Here is a 24,788-nt window from a genome sequence, read left to right as displayed (position 1 = left end):
ATCACTGATTTTCTCACATCTAAAACAATTTCTAACGCTGAAGAGAAGACTATGAAATTGGCAATAACATGGTTAATAACACATATCCAACAAAAGTTAATAGAACAAATAGCTGTACTTTGTTAATATCTTTGAATCACTGATTAAGAGCCAGATAAGATACAGTTTTACATCCGGTCAAGAAACACAAGATCATAAAATGATGACCAACTAAACTCCACTAAAGGTTGTGTCTACACATGGCTTTGTAAAATGGGCTTCACGATTCTGTATCTTCGAAAAACACAAATAAGTCGGGGATGTGTAGATCTTTTAGGGCATGCAGTAACCCTTTTTTCAGCCCTACTTACTGGTCATTTACATGTCAAACAGTTTTGAGTTTCCCATGGCATTTTACCGCTGACTGCTTCATGTTTTGCCAAAGATTATCTAACAAAATTAATTTTGTAACTGCCTAATCACTACCATCTACAGCACCTTAACAACATAATTTCTTGTACAGATGTTCATGAGGCTCAAGTTCAAATTTACAAATACTGATATTTCCATCGAATCTAACTTGTAAATCATTCAATAAATACGAGAATTGTTTGCCATTATTACTAGCAGGTACAGAAAACAAAATGATAAAAACATTAAACTTATCCAACAACATAAAATACTTTTAAAAAAACGCAATATTTGGCTAAGATCGTCCAAAGTAGGAAATACTCAAAATACACATAAAACACATGATTATTGTCATCAGCTTATTCGTGTTAACCTTTCAAATTAATTAGAAAATTGACCAATCAACCAACTTCGTAGCAGTTTTCTAAAAAAAAATCTTCGCAATCAAAAATGAGGGCAGCCCTTGCATGGAATATAAAATCTCATAACGACTATCAATGAAAATTAACAAGCCAACATGTATTATGCATTAGGCACACAAATCCCGCCACTTTCTTACTCCAAAGCTGACTGGCTTTTATAAACGATGGAATTAAACGTGCGGGAAAGAATTCTAGATTTCAAACATTTATCTAACGGATGAAAACCTTATCTATTTGAGCAAAAAATCAGAATCAAAATCCTACTCAACTTGTACCAGATGCCTTTTTTTTCCCTATCACTTGAAATTGTTTAAAATACTTCTCTCAGTTCTTTTAATTGATTATAGTTTACTGTCTACATGATTCTCTTTGCCCCTGTCCTATTCCTAGTAACAAAAATACCCCACCTGGCACATCATAATTTGCTTTCAAATTGATGACCCGAATCAATTTTTGAAAGTTTATTAGCTGTTTTGCAGGAGTTGCCTGAAGGCTAAATTCATTTTTAATTTTAAAACAAAATAATAATAATATGCCATCTCTAAATTTTTTCATTCACATGTGTTTAATATAACTCTGTTCCTCTTCGCCATTTCTAAATTGTATTATTGAATTCTATTATCTTGCTGAAATTGAAATAATGTGCGTCTATAGAACTACATGTATATGTCTCCTTGTAAAACAGAGTTCATTTTCATTGTTCATGAGATACATGGTAGAACTGCATTTCATTATTATTGTTTTTTTAAAAACATAATTATTAGTTTTAATACCTAGATGAAATATCATGTCTTCATGTAAAGCAAATTGTCCATTGATCATGGAATACATGACACAACAGCATTATCATTGTATTTTTTTCCTACATAATACATGTACATGTAATTATGTTAATTACCTCTCTGAAATTGAAATATTCAGCAGAAGAATAATTGACTGAATTGGTATTCCCATCTCAAATTAAAAGACATGATAACAAATATTTTCAAATTTAATCCTATCTAATTCTATGATAATTTCTTTTAAAATCAAGTCCCAGTAGGTTTCAAAGGAGTACAAGTGCCTGAATCCTAAGGAAACCACGTAGTATACAAAATATTAACATGCGATTAGTAAATATATGATAATCACAATTATCATCATTATTATCATCAATACAAGGATTCAGTGACTCAAAGACGTAGCTCCATATTTTGCCAAAATGAGTATTTGATATCAAAATGATCAGAAAAATGTGGGTTTTCCAGGAAACACAAAGACTTAACTCCACCCAACACCCCATTGGCTAGTGAAACAGACTTAACTCCCTAAGGCCTAAATGCTTAGTGACACATAAACCACTTTTTCTCAAAAATGGAGTTAAGTCTTTGTGTCACTAACCCCTCGATTAGGTATAAGAATACATTTTACTTTGACTTGAGCCCAAGACTTCTGCCCTTCTCGATCAGTTTTGAAGCACTGGCCGGTTCCTTAGTAGCCTTGCTGGCGCTCTTGCCGGCGCTCTTGCTGGAGCTCTTGCCGGATGTCTTGAAGCTGGTCTTTCCGGCTGACCCTCCACTGGCCTTGCCTGACTTGTGGGGGTCACCCCCGCTAGGCTTCTTGCTCTTGTGCTGGGCCTTCTTAACGTAGCCGTCGATGAGACGACGGATCTTGACAGGGTTGATCTCTCCCGTCTTGCTGTGGCAGACCTGAGGGCCCCAAGAAGGAAGGTTAGTCAGTTTCCCATTCTCCTTTACATTAGAATATCACAAGTCCTCTGCTACCTACATAGCTAAACAATGCTACTATCTTTGTGGTATAAAACATCCAAGTCTAACACTTTAAAGCCTAAATGCTTCAAGTGGATTTTTTAATTTTATTATGACATTGAAAGAGCATTAGACCTGAAAATCCAAAAAGAAATTTTGGAATTTGAGGAGTTGCTCTCTCGTGGTTTATCATTCCGGCAACAGTATGTCGTGAATCATGGTTTTTCATCAGAAAATTTTACAACGAAATGTGGATTCCCACAAGGATCAACATTAGGTCCCCTTTTTTTAAATGTATATAAATAATAGGCCTACGACTAATGCATCGTCCCTTGTGTCGTTTATGCTATTTGCTGACAACAGTCACAACACTGACATTATTTTAATTCCCATGGATGCCCTCAATTCATACGATTAATTTAGAATGACCATACATGTAAGTATCATACCTGATTGACGGACTTTCTGAGGATCTCCTTGTAGTCTTCCTTATTGATGGTCTTACGCACGTAGTGAGGCTTGATGGCTAGCTTCACCTCCTCCACAACCCTCTCTTGGTGGTACAGCTTCTTGAGGTACTGTATGACGAAGATAGCGGGTGTACATTATGTATACACACAAGAAAGGAGACATCTTTATTGCGATTCCTGACTGCGAGGGGTAAGTTACACAAAGACGCAACTCCATTTTTAGCCATTATGAGAAAAAGTGGTTTATATGTCACTTAGCACTAGGGCCTTAAGGGAGTTAAGTCAATGTTTCACTAGCCATTGACCTTAATGGGGTGTTGTGTGGAGTTAAGTCTTTGTGTTTCCTGGTAAGCCAACATTTTTCAGAACATTTTGATATCAAATACTCATTTTGGCAAAATATGGAGCTACATCTTTGTGTCACTGAACCCTCGACATGATGTAAACACAAAAGAAAGGACACATATGCGACAGCTATTGTGATTCATGACTGGACATTTGTTGAAAAAGGGTTTTGTTGTTTTAACATGGCTCATCATTTTGTTTAGCGGATAGGGTTTTACTTTCAAAGGAGGGGACAAAGGCCAGCTGTAATCCCCCCCCCCCCCCAGATCTACCATTGATCATCAGAAAAGAAAATGATAAGATTGATATACAAAAACTATTGTTCACTCACCCTGTCTCTACTGTTCTTGTTGTAAAGGTCCACAGCAGACATTTCTATGTCATCCTCTTGGGGCTCTCCGATGTTGTCCTGTGGCAGGATTAGATCCACTTTGTAATCATCGGATCCAAGTGAGCTGACAGAGAGACTTGACCCACTGAGGTGCTCCGGGGAAAGCCCCAGCTCAATGGAGGCAGAGGACATGGTCTGCTCTACGGGCGACTCTGGAGAGACCCTTGGCTTGGCGACGGGAACGGTCGCCAGCTGATTGAGGATCTTGGTGATCTGTTGACTAGCCTGGGATGCCAGCATGAGGCGGTCTTCGTTGGTCATGCCCTGCTGCGAGGGGTTGGTGGCCATGTCTGAGCTGGAGACGTCCGTGGTGGATGTCGGGTTTGGAGGCACTTCCGGAGGAGGCGTGGAGGCCTGTTTGAACACTTCCAGAGAGGATGATGTGGCATTGTCATGGGCAGGTGATGCCTCCGATGGGATCGGGGATGGAGACTTGATACCTGATGGAGGTGATGCCGTAGGTTCGAAGGGATCGTACATGTCTGTCTCCAGATGACTGCTATCGGCCACTGCAACATCAGCTGGTGATTTAGCCTTGAGCACCAGTTTTGGAGACTCCATAACTGTCCTTGACAGATCCAGATCAATGTCTGGAGCGGCGATGTCGATGAAGAGTTCGTCAGGACTGTGAGACAAGCTACGTGTTGTGGAAGGCACAGGGATCGAGTCATCAGCATCATCAAATATCAGAGGGCTTGGTGGCTTTAGAACAATGTCTTCAACCTTGACCTCTACAACGGTAGCTGGAGCCTTTTTCTTTTTGGCTGGTGCAGCGATTTCATCCACATCAAAAGACAATGGTCTCTTGGCAATTGCCTTCTTCTTTTTGGCTGGTGCAGCAATTTCATCTACATCAAACGACAGTGGTCTCTTGACAATTGCCTTCTTCTTTTTGCCTTTAGTCAGTTTCTTCTCTCCCTTTACCTTGGCTTTCTTTCCTTTCTTTTCTACTTTGCTTTCAGCTCCTGCCTTTTCTTTCTTAATCTTCTTAACTTTTACTCTTTCCACTTTAACAACTGTTGGGGCAGGTTTGTTCACAACCTTTTTGGGAACCTTTGGCTTACCGGTAGCTTTTGCTCCCAACAAGATTTTTCTAACTCCAGATGCATCAACTGTGACTTTACCCCGTTCTTTTCTCAGAGGGACAGAAGAGGTAGACTTTATATCCTCATTCTTTATCGTCTTAACACTATCTCTAGTTCTTTCTCTTTCTTTAGGCTTATCATGATCCTTGGATGTTCTTACAACCTTTTCTCGACTTCTGTCTCGCCCCCTATCCCTTGACCTGTCTCTCCTCCTGTCTCTAGATGTAACACGATCGCTTTCACTGCTTCTTTCCCGCTTACGGCTACGTTCACGATCTCGGCTGCGGGATCTGTGCTTGCTGCGACTATGATCATTATCTCTGCTTCTGCTGCGCTCACGTTCGCCACTCTTTTTATGATGCCTATCTCTACTCTGCTCACGACCTCGATCACGGCTACGCTCACGGTCACGGCTTCGGTGTCTATCCCTGTCTCTACTCCGATGTTCACGGTCTTTCCGACTACGATCTCTTTCACGACTTCTTTCCCTCTCCTTCTGCCTGCCTCGGTCTTTTTCTTTATCGTGTCCATGCTTATCACGGCTTTCTCTGTCCTTTTCTCTATCCTTTTCTTTTCCCTTTTCTTTATCACGGTACTTCTTGTCCTTTTCACCCTCTTCACGCTCCCTACCATTTTTATCACGTGCAGAATTTTCATGAACATGTCCTTTACTCTTAGTCTTTTCTTTCTTTGATTTGTCCTTTTCATCTTTCTGAGATCTGCTGCTTTCTTTCTTTGTTGCATGGTCCTTACGACCAGCATCACTGTCAGATTTTGTCTTTTTCTCACTGGACTTTCTCGATCCCTCCTCCTTTCCTCTTTCTAATTCCTTCCTTGCACTCTCTCTCTGTGCTTCGAGGCGGGGGTCTAATAACGCTTGCGGCTCAGCACCATTTTTCCTCCGATCATAGATGGGGGATCGGTCACGCTGTACATGTAAGCCCCAAGGTCTCCCTCCAGCGAATTCGCCACCCATATTCCTCCAAGCTTCATAGTATGCATACTGATCGTATGTATACTGGTCCCAAGGGTACCACCGACGCGTTCCACTCTCCTTTCATCCCGTCGACGGTTGTACTCCTCCCAGTACTCCTCGTGATATCTCCTGAGCTCTTCTGCCGTGTAGGGCGTGTCCCTCTTGACCTGAATAACCTGTCTCAGGTCACCGTATGCCTCCCGACTCCCTTCCCTCCTTCCCGCAGGCTCCTCCCCACGCTTCGGCATCCTGGGGATGTCTGGCGCCATCAGTGGATGCAGCGAGATGGACTTGCGCGGATCCACGACCACGTTTCGTTTATCGCGGTTACGCTTCTTTGGCTTCCGCTTCCGCTTGCCACGTGTCTTCTTTCCCTTCCTCGACTCATCATCCGTCTTCACTTCCCCCTCCTCTGCGGAAGACGCTCCGTGCTTCACATCAGACTCTGTCACCTCTGTAGCCATCTGACGAGTCTCTCCTGGTTCTGATCTCCTCTCTTTCCGGGAGTCTTTGCCCTTGGGTTTGGCTTCAATGACATTCCCATCGCTTGTCTCTTTGATCATACCTTCCTCGTCGTCGGATTCTGCGTGATCTCCATCTTCTGGAACAATGTCCTCATCCGAAATGTCCTCACATTCCAGCTCACCAATTAAAGGCTTAGAACTAGTCATATCACCACCTTTCTCTTCCTCAGCATTTTCATTCACAATCTCCACTTCGTCTTGATGGTCTTGTTCATCGTCCATGTCTTCACCCTCTTCTGCTTCTCCGTCTTCTTCTTCCTCATCTTCTTTTTGCTCTTCTCCTGCTTCCTCTCCTCCATCTTCTTCTTCTGCATTTTGTTCTTCAATTTCTTGCTCATGTAACGTATCCCCTGCATCATTTTCTATTTCCACTACCTCTTCCTCTTCTTGCTCTCCCTCCTCTTCTACTTCTTCTTCTTCCTCCTGCTCTTCCTCTTCAGCCAATTCTTCTTCTTGTTCTTCCACCTCTCGCTCTACCTCTTGCTCTTCTTCCACTTGGTTTTCCTCCTTTTCTTCTCCAACCTCATCTACATTTTCTCTGCAATCTGCCTCTTCCTCTGCTACATTTTCAGCCATAGGATCTTCAACAGCCACCTCCTCCTCCTCCCTCTCCTCCTCCCTCTCCTCCTCTCCATCCTCATTCCTTTCATCTGCATCTCCAACCTTGGCATAATCTTCTTGCTGCTGCTCAACAGCATGTGAAGCATCTTCCTCTTCTTCTTCCTCCACCTCTTCCTCTGCCTCCTCCTCTTCCTCTCCCTGCTCCTCTCCTCCTCCTTCTTCTCCTTCATCTCCCTCGTCTCCTCCTTCTCCTCCTTCCTCTCCCTCTCCACCTCCCCCTTCTCCACCTCCCCCTTCTCCATTATTATTATTATTATTATTGACTGTATTCTCGTCTTGATTACCCTGATCCTCATCGCCGTCTCCTTGCGGATAACCATCATCCCCGTCTCCACCCTGGCTATCGTCGTTTCCATGGTAACCCACATCCCCATCACTCTCATCATTCCCATGTTCATCTCTGTCCTGGCACTCCTGCCCTTCATTCATTGAAAGAGATGCATTCTGTGATGCCATCCCTTCTCTAGTTCTCACAAATTCTGACCGTCTGTCCCAGCCATAATTCTGATGAATCTCACTTACACCGGTACCGAGAGAAGACCCTTTCCCCTTGCTCACTTGATTGACATCATTCATAAATGTTACATCATCATCATCGTCGTCATCATCAATGTCCATTTCTACCGGCTCCAAATCATCAACCCTATCATCGCAGCCCATTTCTTGTGATTCTTTCACCCTCGAGGAGTGCGGCCTGCTGCTACTACTCTCTGACTTCTGTTGACCTTGAGGATGACCTTCAGCTTGTGATGACCTTTGACCCTGGGAGGAGGTCACAGGTGCCATGGGATCTGACTTGGAGCTTCCTTTCTCTGAGTTGTGATGATGGCTAGTAGCAGATGAAGTAGAGGGTCTGTGAGCTGTCTTGGTGGGGGATTTCTTAGGGGTGGCCTTCTCATCTGGACAAGGACAAGAAAATGTGTGAAAATAACTCAGTTTTTCATCGACATCATTATATTTGTTGATTCTTTCGAAATTAAAACACATTTTTTTTTTTAAATCAGAGGAGTTTTAGGAACCAAATCACTTAAGGACAAGAAAATGTGTGAAAATAAATCTGTTTTTCATCGACATCCTTTTCACTGTCAATTCTTTTCAAATTAACACATAATCCACAAAATTCAGAGGAGTTTTTAAAAAGAAGGAATCAAATCACTTCTTCCCTCTGTTAACCAGCTCCCTTAAATAAAAACCAAATACTATACTAATGGTAAATATCTATCTGGTGATTTGTCTTTTCAATCGGTTGCTGCAAAACTGTGGAACCAGCTACCTACTGCTGTGCAGACGGCCTCATCTGTTGACCAGTTCAAGAAACTACTCAAGTCACATCTATTCTGCTTAAAATTACTTTATTACCAGCCTGCATATACATTACTGATTTCTGAGAAGTGTCTAACTTTTGTTTTTAAGTGGCCCAAACATTGTGGAGCGTGTGTGCAGCGCTTTGTAACTGCAAGGAAAAGGCGCTATTTCAAATATCTTTTGGATTGGATTGGATTTGCTAAATACCCTTACAATTAGTATGCTGTTGGAAAGTTTGATCACAAGTCTCTGAACAGTAAGCCAACATTTTATTCTGGGATCTTTTTGGTTGATGCTGAGTACCTCAATCACATGGCCGAACAAAAACGGGAAAATTTGTTTGTCATCAACCGAGTTAAGAACAGCCCACCCCTGCTCCCCCCCCCCCCCCCAAAAAAAGGGGGGAAATTAACATTTCATCAACCAACTTTAGTTCCCCCCCCCCCCCAACCCTAAATGCCTGACTTCACTAAAGTTATGCCACTGAATTCAAAAAGGAAAACAGAAAAGCGATATATAGAACAGGAAATTCCATCTAAAAGCCAATCAGGAATGGTACCAGCTGCCAAATCGGAAGCTTTGTAGTAGTGTGAACAGGACTTCGCAATTTCTATGGCAACTAACGACTGCAAATTGCTAAAAATCCAGTGATGTCTCAGCTATGATTCAACCATTTTGCTGCATCAAACTTTCATGAATCTTAACCACTCTGAAAATTCACAAACATTTCATTTGCACAAAAGTTTTTTATTTTACAGTCAATTAAAGGGAGTGTAGCTTGGCAAATACTGGTTAACGCCATCTATGTCTTCTTTTGGACAACTGCATGTAAACAAATAGACTTCATTAATGGTAGCCAGCGAATTAATCTCTACATGGCTAGCTTTCGCGAAACAGACCCAAGCTTCTCCTCACGCTTCATTCTCGCGTATGTTGCACGTACGTGATTGCTGCGGTAGCGTAGTCCGTAGTCCTGTTATGCCCGATTGGCCCGAGTCAGGGCACGGGAAAGACATGTGGTCTTTTCAGGCTACACTCCCTTTACATCACGCAGTGCTAGAGGTGTAAATATGCTCCAAATAATACACACAATTTCCATAGACCTCCAATCTCCTTGGCACCTTAAGAGTTAATAGAGTGGAATTCTTACCCTTCTTTCTGGCCGAGGTGAGTGTTCCGTCTTTGTGGATGATGATGTTTTCACTCTTCATGTGGAGGATGTTCCCAGCCTGTAGAATACTGCCCAGTAGGTCTAAGGGTCCACTGCTAGTGGACGGGCAAGAGGTAGCGGATAAGGGCCTGTTAGGGATAAATAAGGATTGAAATGGGTGATATAAATAAATATTGCAAAATTGTTTACTTTACTTGTATTAAAGAGAACTGTTGCTGAGCTAGCGCCACAAGCGTCCCTGGATGGTGTGTGCCCTCTATAAGTTTACACTATTAATAATATTATTGTTATTATATACAGTGAAACCTGTCGATAAAGACCACCCAAGGGAGACATGAAAAGTGGTCTTTAAAGGACGGTGGTCTTTAGGTACAGGTTCGTTAAGTACATGTTTCAATGAAAACAATTTTCTGAAACCTGTCTATAAGGACCACCCAGGGGAGACATGAAAAGTGGTGTTTATAGGCAGGTGGTCTTTATGTACAGGTTCCTTTAGTACATGTTTCAATGAGAAATCAATTTTAAGGGGAATAAAATGTGGTCTTTGTAGACAGGTGGTCACTAAAGCAGGTTATACTGTATCAGCTTTCTACCATACAAAGTCTAATCTCAATCGGTCATATGATTTGATTTGATTTGATTTGATGATAACAATAACTCCAATATGAAACGATGCATATTGATAGATAGTTTGAAACCAAGTCGATGCACGAGTGCCCTTTGTTAAGGCATTAATCCTCATTCCCATCGGTCCCCTGATTGCTTACTTACAAGCATGCACATGCTTTCTTAGCAGTCAGGTAAAACAAACAAACTATTACTTCAGGAGACAAAAATTACCCTGATGTATCGGGCGCCATATAAAAGCGGAATATTAGTATCATTATTTACCTTGGAGTTGGTGCGCTCTGTGCACCAGGTCCCCGAGTCACATGTGAATCATCATCACTGCAGCAAGAAGAATGGATGACAGAAAGAAAGGAAGAAAGAAAGAAAGAAAGGACAGAGAGTGATAGAGAGTAAGAAAGAAAGGACAGAGAGTGACAGAGAGAAAAAAAGGACAGAGAGTGATAGAGAGAAAGAAAGAAAGGACAGAGAGTGATAGAGAGTAAGAAAGAAAGGACAGAGAGTGACAGAGAGAAAAAAGGACAGAGAGTGATAGAGAGAAAGAAAGAAAGGACAGAGAGTGATAGAGAGAAAGAAAGAAAGGACAGAGAGTGATAGAGAGAAAGAAAGAAAGGACAGAGAGTGATAGAGAGAAAGAAAGAAAGGACAGAGAGTGATAGAGAGAAAGAAAGAAAGGACAGAGAGTGATAGAGAGAAAGAAAGAAAGGACAGAGAGTGATAGAGAGAAAGAAAGAAAGGACAGAGAGTGATAGAGAGAAAGAAAGAAAGGACAGAGAGTGATAGAGAGAAAGAAAGAAAGGACAGAGAGTGATAGAGAGTAAGAAAGAAAGAAAGAAAGAGAGAAAGAAAGCAAAGACAGAGAGTTATAGAGAGAAACAAGGTTGAAGAGAGACACAGACAAAGAAAGAAACAATCATTAAAGAGAGAAAAGAAGATGAATATAAATGGTAAATAGAGAAATCAAAAATAGAGAAGAAAAACATTCAAATTGGGGATTACAAGTCAGTAGCTGCATAAAAGCATTTAAAAAGTTTTCTAAACATTTCTGAAAATCAAGAAGGCAATAATTTTACTGCATCACCCCTTGAATCAAATACACACGCATTTTCATTTAGATATCATTAGAACAGTTTTTCCCTCATAAACCTAAACCAATAAAATATTCACTCGACCACGACACTCCTGTATATCAACACCAAATCAGCTCTCAATTATGCATTGTTAGGCATTGTTTGCTATATAGAGGGTGCAAGTAGCTACAAGTAGTGCAGTGGGGCTTTAAAATGTGAGATCTCCAACTTACCGTGGATCAAATAGATGTTCGCCTCCAGTGAGGGAGAGGGAAGCCACACCGATCTCATGCCTTTTGAAGAGCAAGCTCTGCTCTCCTTTCTGCTTCATATCAGGCATCATGGAGCCCACCTTGGGCTTGACCAGGTTCAGCTTGCCAGCGATCCTGCGCCGGATCGTCTTGGCCACAGAGGGGGCGGCTGTACGAGCGCCTGCAGAGCCTTTTCGAACCTGTAATGATAGTAATAATATGTTCATCTATATAGTGCTCCACAGAATTGGTTTCACAGCGCTTTACATGGTATCAAGGTAGTAAAATCAGTTATACAAATACGTCTTCAAGTGCTTCGCAGCGATCCTGCGCCAAATCGTCTTGGCCACAGAGGGCGCTGCTGTACGAGCTCCTGCAGAGGACCTTCGAACCTGTAATTATAATAATATGATCATTTATATAGTGCTCTCACACAGCTTGCCAGCGATCCTGCGCCGGATCGTCTTGGCAACCAAAGGCGCGGCCGTACGAGCTCCTGCAGGTCTTTCGAACCTGTAGTAATATCAATAATATGTTCATTTATGTATCGCTCCCACACAATAGACCAATTCATAGTTAGCACATGTCAAAATGACCCTGAATATCCATAGATCTTCAAAACATGAAGAGGTCCCACTTTGTACATTTGAAATAATCACCCCTACAGCGATGGAGGTGCTACATAAATGGCCTTTGTTTCCCTTTCTCAAAGAATACTTCCACCTGTGTATCATTGAGTGCACTGCTTGTGATTACATAACCTTCATGAGCAGGTATCCAGTATTTTATCTCCATGTATTTCACAATTTGGTCTGCAATGACCTTTATCTGCTCATGCTCAGACTACAACTGTGAATTGGCTTATTGGCTTCACAAGGTATGAAGGAGGAAAATCAGTTAAATAACTACGCCTTCAAGTGCTTCTTAAAGGTGTCTAGTGTGGATGCTGAATGGATGTTCTGGTGCAGTTGATATAAGAAGCCTCAGTAAACTAAATGTAAATGACAGCAACTTAAGACAGACAAGTCCACACACCTACAAGCAAGCGTGCCTAAACAAAACTCTAAATTTATGTCCATTCAGATTATTCCCTCCTGGGTTTTTTAATTCTTAGCTACTAGAATTTGGTAGCCTACTCAAGCCTTCTTTTTATGGGGGTCATCTAATGGCTGCAAACAATGTCGATTTTTTGGAGGGGGTGATTGGTCCCATAATTTTATATGTGTACATTATATTTTACTTCTCTTTTGTGTTTTAGAGCTGCAAAAACAATACATATCTCCATAAGGGGGTGTGAAGCGATAAAACATCAGACTATGAATCATCCACTTACCTTTCGTTTCCTCCGTCTGGTTTTCCTACGCTTTTTCTTCGTCCCAGTGGTTGTTGTTGTTGTAGATGTGGTCTTCCTCTTGGTTGTTTTGCGTTTAGTCGTCTTGCGTTTGGTGGTCTTGCGCTTTGTTGTCTTGCGCTTTGTGGTTTTGCGTTTGGTGGTCTTGCGTTTGCGGGTTGTTTTCCTTCGGGGTTTGGGGACCCTCGGGGCACGTGTAGCTGTGCTAGTCGTACCAGTCTATGGTTAAGATACACAGAAGAAAACTTATTAAAGGAATTGCTTAACAATGTTTCCAGTTTTGCAAATCTGAGATGCATGTCCCTACTTGTTATAAGTGTCTGTGATATGGTGTACTATTGAAGCCCTAAAAAAAATTGCGCTTCAAAATGATCATGAAGTGCCTCAAGAAAGTAGGTGGGATAAAAAAAAAGTAGTTGTGCGCAAAAGACCCTAGGTATTCTCACTTATCCATGTGTATAAGAAAGGGAAATATGAAGCGCACTATGATTATGTTATTGTAATTCCACGCTTTAGTTACTTGAGGCTAAGAACCTCATCATGAGAAATAAATGAACATGTGAAGATACATGTTATATCAACCATTTGTAGGCAACATAGAATGGATTTGCTCAATTTATCTCACAAGTGAAACACTCATTACAAGGAAAAGATCCCCACTTCAAAGTTCTAATAAAGCAGTACAGGAGATAAATGCAATTTAATAGCTAGATATTTGAAAGAGCTTTTTAGAGTCTCCAAAAAACACAAGAACATACTCTGGTATGTGACAAATAGAATTTGTCACACCTATATTCACAACACACTTGCAGACATGACAAAGACAAATAAACTAGATTTGTTAGGGAAAGTTTGTTGATTATAAAATTGTTAAGAGAACATATCGTTGCTCTTTGTCCGTATATATCTTTGAGCATTGAAACCGACAACTGCAAATTTGGATATGCAAAATATTTGACAAAAATTTAGACAAATAAAAATTCCCAATCTCACCTGTTCCTCCTCATCAATGCGTCTTAGCTCCCTCGCTTGGCGAACCCTTGACAGGACCCTCTCTGCTACCTGTGTCCTGGCGATGGCCCGTGCGTACTCCCTGACCCTCCTGAGAGGACGACGCAGGCCGGACATGTACTCGTCTTCACTGCTCTCATCTAGATGGAGAGAAAACACAGGATTAAAGGGACTTGGTAACAATGTTCAGATGAAAGAAAATGGTGCTGAGGTAGTGACTTCAATGCTAGATGTACACTTAAAGATAATCTGAAAGTTTGAGTGAAAACGGACCATTATTAATGATAAAAATTGGGAAAAACTGATCTGATCGATTCCTTAATTCTCCCAACTATATTATTACAATTTAATTACATTTCAGTGTTGACAGATTTTAAAAGGTTGTCTTATGTCTTATTTTCATGGAAAAACGATTGGGAAAATTAAAAAGTGGTTGGGAGAATTTCCTGTTAGAGGGTGTCGCACAGTGACACCTTCAAAGGAAACCATACATGTCTTTGTGGTTTGAGAATATTTTCAAGAATGTTTGCATGCTAGAGGGCGAGTACAGTAGAAGGAATATAATAAGTAACATTTCCCATACAAAAATGACACATTTTTTTCATCAACCTTCAATAATGTTACAGAGTCACTTTAATATCAATGAAAGTGTGATTGATAAGTGTATCAAATGAAATACATTGAAACCTTCACATGATACATACTCCTTACATGTAAAATCCACAAGTATTACCCTACGATTCACTACAATTAGGGCTAGACCCTAACACGGATCTGGCAACCATTGCACAAAACTGACCATTGATGGTAACTAACATGGAAACCTTGATTTTGATTGGCTATAAAGCCCTGTTACCATGGTAGTTGTCATTGATGGCAAAGTTACCATCAAACTATCATGTTCAGGGCCAAGGTGTACATAGGCCCCTCCGAATTTCAATCAGATAAGCTGTTGTAACTTACCATCATGATCCACACAGTTAGGGCAGTACCACTCCTCAATAGGGATGTCGGTAAGTGGCGGGGTGAGGCATTCGCAGTGGTAGCCAGAGTCACACTCGTCACACAGCAGCAGACGATCTTCTCTGTCACACTCTCCACAAACCTACATGAAAATGAGTATGTGGGGCATGGTAAAATTGTTAGCACTAATGGTAAACCATCTAAAAATGTTGCAAATTTACAAATAACTCGAGCCCAAGGCTGGGTTCAATATGAACAGTTGCCTAAGAAACATGGACCCTAATTCTCAATCAGGACCCTTATAATTCCACACAATCTAATAGGGGACTCACACATTACAGCTCACACATTAAACATTGGTTACCTATTTTTATTCAGCAATAGTTAATTTCTTGTGATTTTTAAAACATAATCTTGCTAAATTGCAGAGCGAGATTACGTTTTCGACCTTACATAGTAAAGCTTCTTAAACAGTGCTCATACATCTAACCTTCATGCTATGATGCTCATGGTGCTCCTACATTATTAAACAGGTTATAGCCAAGTCGCTAAAGTAACTAGCTTTAGTACATCAGTTTCCCATGTCCATCTTGATGGAGTATGGCAAATGTAGATAAATTTCTTGCGTGAAGATGTCAATACCAGGCAGGAATTTGACCCCACAACCTTATCCTTGAACACCATGGCCCGAATTCACAAAGGAGGTTTAGCTTAAACCATGGTTTAAACCCTCATTTACATAACCCAAGGTTTAAAAATTAGTGCAAAATAAGCATACCTTGCCTTGCGCGCGTCTAATATCGGACATCTCACTGTTTCATGCTTATTTTGCGCTAATTTTAGACCATGGGTTATGCAAATGCGGGTTTAAACCATGGGTTAAATACCTCCTTTGTGGATTCAGGCCTAAGTAAACAGACCAAAATAGGCCTCACTTCATCAGACCAAAGTTGCAAAATAATCAGCTATTTTAACTAGCCCGATCTCAAATTAGCCAGCTAATTTGCATCCTCATCAGCCTGCAGTTGCAATCAGCAATCAGCCCGCTATTTAGGAAATAGCGGGTTAATTTGCGCCCGTCTTCGTCTAGTTTGTGATGAGCGTATCGATCTAGTGAAGACGAAATTTTGAACTTCAGGAACATATCATGAGTCTGAAAATAGCAGGTTATTTTGCAACTTCGGTCTGGTGAAGACAAGCCTATTGACACCCCTACATACCTCACAGTAGGTCGGATCTTGGTCTTCATCAACAGTTTCTTGTGCTTTCACCTCCATCTGTCTGACAATCTCACCGTGGATTGTATTCCTCACTAAGATGAGTGAGAACACACTACGATCTACAGGGCACGTTGTAACATTCTGAGAAACAAACGAACAAAATGTGATTAAAGGCATTGTTTAACAATGTTTCCAGTTTTCTGAGATGCATGGCCCTACATGTTATCAGTGTCTGTGATAATATACAAATATACAATGACACTCGAGGATCTAGCTGAAACTATTCGCATCGAAGGAACATCAGCTAGTGCTATTCTCCCGAGGGCCATCGGCCCGAGGGAGAAAAGTACTAATGATGTTCCTGAGTGCGAATAGTTTTAGCTTGTTCCGAGAATGAGTCATTTTATATTTGTTTTATATCCCTTCCATCTGTATTATTCCATGTACACTTCTGTAGTAACATCGAAAAGAAATAAAGAAAATTGCACGGCTCAAATGAAACATTGAAGGATGTAAAAAATGTTTAGCTGGCGCAAGTTATCGCACAGTGTAAATTGCATATGGCTTGAGCTAGCGCCGTGACACCGCGGGGTTGACCGCGCAGAGGCATTTGAAATCATGTACGCGCTCGCTTGGAAAACGCATAGTTCAAGAATATGCGTTTTTGTATTGTGACGTCACGCATAGTACCTTTTTTCCCTAGGGAAAAAAGGTACTATGCGTGACGTCATCAATAAAAATGTACTATTTCGATCTAGTCGGCAGGAAACGTCTTTCACAGTCAAACTATTCTTTTTCTTGTAGTGTACACACCTAATGTAACAATCTTACGATAAGGGATATAATTATATAATATTGACTGGCCTTGAGGGGTATATCAGAAATATTGACCAAGCTCAGATCATATTGCCCCGAGTCGAAAGACGAGGGCAATATGGTCTTAGCGCGGTCAATATTTCTGATATCCCCCGAAAGTAAAGCCAGTCAATATTTGTATTGTTATCCAAATCAGACATCTAGAGCAAATACAGACATCCACCATGACAATCTCAAGAACTGAACAAACTTTGTCAAACCAACACTGTGCATCCAGTGCTTGACAAAATTTTCGATACACTACAAACAGTGTGTATTTGGTGTGATTATTACGTCACAATAGAGTGCGCGCAAAGTGCGCAGGTTCTCGTACGCATAATAGATGCGCAATGAAAATGCGAGACCGTGGAAAATACCAAGGTATATTTTCACTCGTCTCTACACGCAAAGTCAATACGCGCAGGGAGACCAAGGAAAATACAAAGAATATACCCCTCCGTTCCCACTGCTAGTGAAAACTAGGGCAATACGGTTTTGTAAATGACCAGCTCAGATGTCTGATACGGGTAATAATGTGTAATATTGAAGCCCTACAAAAATTGAGCTTCAAAATGATCAGGAAATACCTCAAAAATGTAACAATCTTTAAGTGAAGGTTTTCCATACTCATTTTCCCAAATAGACTGTAGTGTAATAAAATCTGTTGGGAAAACATTTTTCTAAATTTCGAATTCCAATCATGAATATCTTCAGGCGATCAGTTTGTAAAAGTAATGTGATTTCCGACTGACCTAAAGGTTTATAATTATGATTGCACCACGAGCTAAATCCAGGATTTTGTTTAGAATCTGAGACAAAGATACCAAATCCCTTTAACATGCAAATACCACCCCTGTAAAGTCTAACTAAAATCGGGACACATCATGGGCAGAACAGGGGGCAAAACCGAAGTAAAACAGAGTAAAATCTATTTTTAAAAAGGGGAACACACCTTTGACCATTCATAGATACACTCGAAGCAGAAGGTATGATCACAGCTCTCCGGCGAGCCCACTTCTTGATCATTAAACGAACGGAGGCAGATAGCACACTTTTCTCCTCCTTCGTCCTCGCTTGATATCGCCGCATCATCCATCTCGTTTTCTCCTTCGATGTACGCATCCTCCTCTTCTTCATCCTCCTCCTCCTCCTCATCGTCGACACCTTCTTCTCCATCTGTTCAATGAGAGGAACATTGTAACAGAGATTATAACTTAATTTAAATTCAGTGCAATTGGGATTCGATTTGAGCTATGCTATATAAAAACATTTTGTCATTATAAAAACACGAGCAGGTTTGTCAGGACGGTGCCAATTTGGAACCGACATGACTCGGTAACCTGGCATGATACTATTTTATCTTTAAACAAAAATTATAATAATTATTTAGAAAATAAAATATAACTACCAAAAAAAAGAGAGAAGTCATATATATTATTACATATGATTTTTTTAATAATTATTGGTGATATTCCAAATTGACCGATTGCCATATCACTAATCAACTAAACAACATTACTGTCTAAAAGTAGCCCCAAAATGGGCTTTAGAAATAGTAGTAAAGTCTTTTCTGATCTAGGATGTCCCACAAATTAAGGGCTGGTTGCAAAATAACTATTCCATCTTGGTTAAGTTGGTAGAAATAATATTGGAATTGAGAAAATTGTTTTTGAATGCTCATTGGTGTAAATCTAGCTAGCAATGTTTTATAGATACAGCATATTTACTGTTATTGGTATCAAATTGGTCATGTGTGCCTAGCTTATAATCTGGTTTTTATAACTGCAAATTAATATAGATAGTTATATCCCTCATGTATACAACGTAAATGTTTGCATTGCGATTGTACAGAGCACGAAAAAGGTATAGATAAGTACTATCTACCTGAGATAGGTCTTTTTGTAAAGTAATTTTTTGCTGCTGCCCCACTTGCGCGACTTGCGCATTGAATAAGCATAGCAAAGTAGGTTACGCGAAATGTCAAAGTCAATGTCAATGTCAAATGAGCGCGCATCGACTGTATTAAATGTACAAATGTTGTGCTTTGTAAAATCTAGCTGAAGCTAAACTGTCTGCAAAATCAGTTGTTTTAATTATGTAAAATTCACTTTAAATAGACCTTATTGCCGATGTGGGATATAAAACAAATATTAACCTCCTTTACTCTGGCAATGGATACAAACTATCATCGCCTCGGTGATGATAGTTTGCACCATTACCCTCTTGGTTGATTAATATTTGCTTAATAGACATCATATCTACAAGTCCATGCAAATTACAAGTTCTTGTATTACTTAGAATGGCTAAGACTGAATTAAATTATGCATGATTATGCATGTTCAGGACCACATTTTAAAAATGTACCTTCGTCATCGTCGTCATCATCGTCTTCATCTTCTTCCTCAAAGTCTCCTTCTTCTCCCACTTCTTCTTCTTCTTCTTCTTCAGTCACATATTCTGAAATCAGAGACAGAGGAAAATGGTAAATAAACGTGAGTGATTTGAACATTATTTCTTAAATAATGATAATCATACAAAACAACTATTTTCAATTTGTAACAAAATGAATAGTTAGAATTAGGAATACTAGTATTAAGACTATATTAGTTACAACGATGAGGATTATATGTAGGTTTACCAGTGACATTAAGGATGGGATTTGTATTAGGCCTAAAAATAAAAGATGTTGTATTGAACCCGGGGCACCGGATTACGAGACCACAGCTCTACCGACTGAGATATCACGCCTCCTTGCGCTATACAAGAACCAAATATTATTATTATCATTATTAGAAATAGGTTAGAGTGCTTTATCGCTTCACGTGTGAATGACCCTTTGACCTTTGACCTCCTAACGTACAAACCTTCATCACTCGCGAGCTCACTGACCGACTCCCAGACCTCTTCTTCTCCGCTCTCATCCTCATCACCACCACCACCACCACCTAGATGAGGCTCCAACATAGTTAGGGCGTCGCCCATCTCAGCAACACACTTCAAATCCTCCTCCTCAAAATTATTATTGGCTGAAAAGAGAGAGATAATATATTTGTTAGATGCTGCTTATAAGTATCAGCTTGCATGGTGATGTAGATATACAGTAGGCATCCAGTTGCATGTATTCGTTATGCCATGGGTACGTATTTATAAGGAGAACTTTGCTTTCATCTAAATTTCAAATCGCGTCCCATTAGAACTGTAGTTCTCATGATTATCATCCGAAGTGAAAGATATGAAGAAATATGGCATATTATTTAACGAGGACCAGACATTCTAAAAGAGTGCATTTACACTTATTTCTAGATATACAGTTCCAGTGGAGAAAAAAAACTTGAGCTAGAATCCTCATCATTGTTATTAGCTGAAAAGGAGAGAGTTAAAAAATAAAAATAAATGATTTGTTATAAAACAACGTCAAATGTTTATAGAAAATTATAATTCATCCAAATTGATCATAAGTCAACTTGATTTTGATAAGTTATTATTATGTTTAAATCATGCTCTTTAGTTAGCATATACAGTGTGAGTCAAAAAAAAGTTTACACCTAGAAAAATGCTAATTCTTTCAAAAATCATCTATGAACAGTAAATTATTATACATCTTATGAAAGAGTGTTTTATATTTAGTATCATTTCTGTGTGGTATGTGTTCACGCTTGGATGAACAGGAGGCATTGTTTGCGAGAGTGCAAAAATCGACTTGCGCCAAAGTTGCTTATGTGATGTTTGAATAAAACAATTGGGATTTAGGTATTAATTCGGATTTTGCAGATCCAAATAACATCGCTAACAAAATTAATCATGCCACACATATCAAATATCGACAAACATTGGTGCGCGTGTGTGTGACTTCTCTTCTGCAAATCATTTTATTTGATTCAATTTATTCTCTCACTTTGCTAATCCCAACGTACTGTAGGCATCACTTTGGGGTCATTCCATGTCAAATCACCCAAAAAATCTGAAAATCTTAACCCGACCATTTTTGATTTTGATGAAACTTAGTGAACTTGTTGAGTGTGATCTCACAGCACCAAATCCCAAATTTTAGGTCAATCGGGTGAGGGGTTTGGGAGATACGGCCCACCAAATTTTGAGATTTTTTCAAAATGGGGGTGGTGGGCCTACCTTTGAACCCTTGTATCTCGGGACCTAATGGGTCAATCTTCTCAAAATTTGTATTGTTGGAAAGGGTATTCAATAAGGATTCCAAATCTGCCGCCATTTTGAAGATTCGTACATGTTGGGGTACTTTGACCTCTTGACCTCAGATTTGACCTTGAAATTGACCTTGTGGATCACGTAACTTTGACAACATTTTTCATGAAATGTAATCTCTGACATGTTCACTAAAACATATAAAAGTTTCAGAGATATAATATTTTTTGTTTAGGAGCAATAAGGATTGAAAGTATCCATGCTCACAGATATTCACAATAAGCCCTATTATAATGTATACAATACATGCAATATGCACAGTACAACATACATCTTCCACATGCTTTTTTGTTTTAGTCATATCCATCCTAAATGTCAGCAGTACTTGAATAGAAATAAAATGACAAGTTCATATAGGCCTAAAGGGTTAACAGGATGTATGGTTTTAGACCTCTGAGTCAGTTCTAGGATAATTACCCGATTGACCTAAAATTTGGGATTTGCTGCTGTGAGATCACACTCAACAAGTACACTAAGTTTCATCAAAATCAAAAATGGTCGGGTTAAAACCATTGGGTGATTTGACATGGAATGACCCTTTGGCGCAAGTCGATTTTTGCACTCTCGCAAACAATGCCTCCTGTTCATCCAAGCATGAACACATACCACACAAAAATGATACCAACTAATTTGGGATTAAACACTCTTTCATAAGATGTTTAATATTTTACTGTTCATAGAAGATTTTTTAAATAATTAGCAATTTTCTAGGTGTAAACTTTTTTTGGACTCACACGGTATAGCAACAAAAGATAACCAATACTACGGGCGTTGACTCTCAGATAAAGTGTAAAGGAGTTAATGCCATTCTGACTCCAAACGAACGGTATCTCAGAAAGGTATAAAAAAAGCGGCACATATGTCCTGCTTTTTGCTACGCAGGCGAGCCAAAAACTCTTCGTAACCGTTTTCCCAATGGTTTCTGAAATTTCTAATTCCAATCAGAAATATCTTGATAATCAAACATGCGGTTGGCTTGTTAAAGTCATGGGATTCATTTCTGACCTAAAGGTTTATAATGATTGCAGCACGAGCTAAATCCAGCATTTTCTTTAGAATCGGCTCTAGGCAAAGTTACCTAATACCTTTAATAACTTACCTTCCATTTTAGCATCTGAAATAAACGGCCTGGCAAGAATGTCTTTCTGGTCTAAATCCATAAGCGGGTCTAAACTAGCACTGAATTTAACTGCAGCAGAATCATAGATAAGGGAATCAATGGCATTGGGACCTCCAGTTCTTAGATGATTAGCCATTCCTTGGGTTCCTAGAAACCTGGAAAAGAAAATCAGGACGATTTAAATAATTGTAATTTGAAAACTGAAACGAGGTGTAGAATAATTTACATCATGGACACATGCACTCACTGCAGGCACAAGATTTGGCACTTTAATGACGGATTATTCTTTAACAGTAATGCATTTTAAACAGTAGAGGCGCATGGCCAATATTGGCTTTAGAACCTCTTTCCTATTTGGGAGTCTGTCTCTATAAGCCAGTTCGTAAATACTATCTGAGCATAGGCAGATAAAGGTAATTTATTCCCAAATGTTAAAACCCATCAAGACAAATACTGGTATATAAATTGCTCATGAAATCTATGTACCGGTAATCAGTATTCATTTATGCACCAACAGTACATTTATCTGATCACAGGTGGAAGTATTCTTCTCAAGAGGCAAACAAAAGGTATTCATGAAGCACCTCCATCACTTCGGCAGTGATTATTCTAAAATGCACAAGTGGGATGTATCCATTCTGTAAAATATCTGTGGATATTTCTGAGCAAAATTCTTGATTATAATATTGGCGACAGTGAAGAAGTCTACCTCTACCACCCCCCCCCCCCATCCATTATTCAACCCCACTATCTGTAGAGTCTGTACAACACTGTCGATATTGAATGACTTTCTCTCAGCTCGGTCAGTAGGGGCGCTGGTCCGAGAATAAGGATCATCCGCAAAAACGAGGATTGTCTTCGTAAACGCAGACAGGCACGTCTGCAAAAAATAAGGATGGTCTGAATTTTTCGCTGACGATTCCGATTTAAAAACTGGTTCCGCAATGATTTTCCTGATGCATTTTAAATTGACTTTGTACAGAGACTTTCACGTTATGAGCACTAAATCCTCAGGAAGATGGAAAACCCATAGAAGTAGAGAGTGAACAGGGGGCATTTAATACGGGGAATCCATTGTTCGCATTGCTAGCGTGCGGATCGGGAACCCGGAAACCGCAGAGCACCAAAGTCAAAGAAAAAAACGTCTGCCAAAATACGGATGATCCTTATTTTTTAGGGCATATTTTGGCCGCATAAAGAAGAACGATCCTCATTCTCGGACCAGCGCCCCTACTGTCAGTCTCATTTCACTTTCCGTAATTTTCACAGGTCAGTTGAAATCAAAATCAATCAAATGAGACTTGATTGCCAAAACAAAGGCCCAACTGGCAAGTGGACTTCTTTCTCGAGATCAAGGCAAGCATTAGGATTAGCACAATAGTTATAGATCTACATTAAACACACGGCAAACCATCCAGATAAGTTGACCAAATCGTCGATCATTGACGAACTTGTGTCACAAGTGCAAGTTGCAAAAGCCGAAATTGGGTCCGACGCGACGCGGCGCCGCGCCGCCGGGCTAGCGCTCTCCCAATCGCAATCCGTGCCAGTGCAACCTACTCATTCATTCAGTGCAACTCGGCGAGAAAATACGCGACCCTGCGCTATCTAAATCATGAATAAAACACTAGACACACCAAAATATTAAATGAATACACCTAGTATTACAGAAGTTGATAAATTCAGATAAGAGATTACTATACAGTTGTTCTTACCCATCACAGAACGACGAAAATCAAATCAATTTCATTGTTAACTGACATCAGAATTGACATTTAGACGGCACAGAGCGTCGCCATTTTCCCCATCTAAAATATCCCATCATACATCGGGATTCAAGACTGATGCATTATCTCATTTCCTCAGCTTGTGATATAGCCATACAGTAATAATATTGAGATAGTATAACATTCTTATCATGAAGGAAGTGTTTAATGATGATGAAAAGATGAAGGAAGGAAAAAGGAAGAAGAATAAAAGAACAAGAATATCATTAGCCTACAAAAACTATGATGCATGAATATATATACATATTTTTAGGCGAATGTAACACTAATCTTACATCGTAATATTTTGAATGACGACTCTGTTCTTCGTGAGAATCATCCTGGAAAAGGGCGGGGCGGGGTCCGCGTCACCGAAGGACGCCGCGAGGGGGAGGGGTAATTATAGCCCCCCCCCCCCCCACACCCCCACACCCTCGACAGCAACACGGAGAGGCGCTCCAGTGGAAAGAGAGTGAACGGGGAACAGGATGAGGGAAAAGAGAGGAAGGACAAAAGAGAGTAAACTAATCAAGGAGAAGATTAAAGGGGAAGGGGAAAAGGAAGCTAGAGACGGATCGAAGTGGGTGACAGAGATCGAGTAATTAAATAGAACGGAACGTATTGGTGGATATATAGGACACTCAAAACTTAAGTCAAGCATAATATTCGAAAAGCCTGCTGACATAGGCTTTTGATTTATATTTTTCATGCATCCGAGCTTACTCTCAATTCAAGTCATTGTCTTTGATAGACCCTCAATAATAATAATAATACATTTAATAGTTTACACCAGGGTGGAAAGCGGATTCAGGCGCGGATCCAGGGGCAGCGGCCCTTGCCCCCCCCCCCCCCCCGCAAAAAAGAGAGAGAGAGAGAGAGAGAGAGAGA

The 24,788-nt window shown here is 40.2% G+C and overlaps 1 protein-coding gene across 1 annotated transcript; it reads right to left on the bottom strand.

Annotated features, from left to right (window-relative positions):
* Nucleotides 1-680: 680 nt before the first annotated feature.
* LOC582590 (PHD and RING finger domain-containing protein 1) lies at nucleotides 681-23,604 on the bottom strand. The gene is given in 17 exon segments (XM_030989365.1): nucleotides 681-2,500; nucleotides 3,010-3,138; nucleotides 3,707-5,737; nucleotides 5,740-7,871; nucleotides 9,428-9,578; nucleotides 10,163-10,165; nucleotides 10,342-10,396; nucleotides 11,379-11,596; nucleotides 12,730-12,966; nucleotides 13,741-13,898; nucleotides 14,722-14,863; nucleotides 15,942-16,082; nucleotides 17,749-17,972; nucleotides 19,161-19,253; nucleotides 19,661-19,822; nucleotides 22,114-22,289; nucleotides 23,528-23,604. Coding segments are annotated over 17 exon segments (6,384 nt in total). The 5' UTR covers nucleotides 23,578-23,604; the 3' UTR covers nucleotides 681-2,218.
* Nucleotides 23,605-24,788: the final 1,184 nt, after the last annotated feature.

The sequence above is a fragment of the Strongylocentrotus purpuratus genome, unplaced genomic scaffold, assembly GCF_000002235.5.
Source record: "Strongylocentrotus purpuratus isolate Spur 01 unplaced genomic scaffold, Spur_5.0 spur5_scaffold_18, whole genome shotgun sequence".
Taxonomy (NCBI): Eukaryota; Metazoa; Echinodermata; class Echinoidea; order Camarodonta; family Strongylocentrotidae; genus Strongylocentrotus; species Strongylocentrotus purpuratus.
This window is presented reverse-complemented; position numbering and strand designations above follow the sequence as displayed.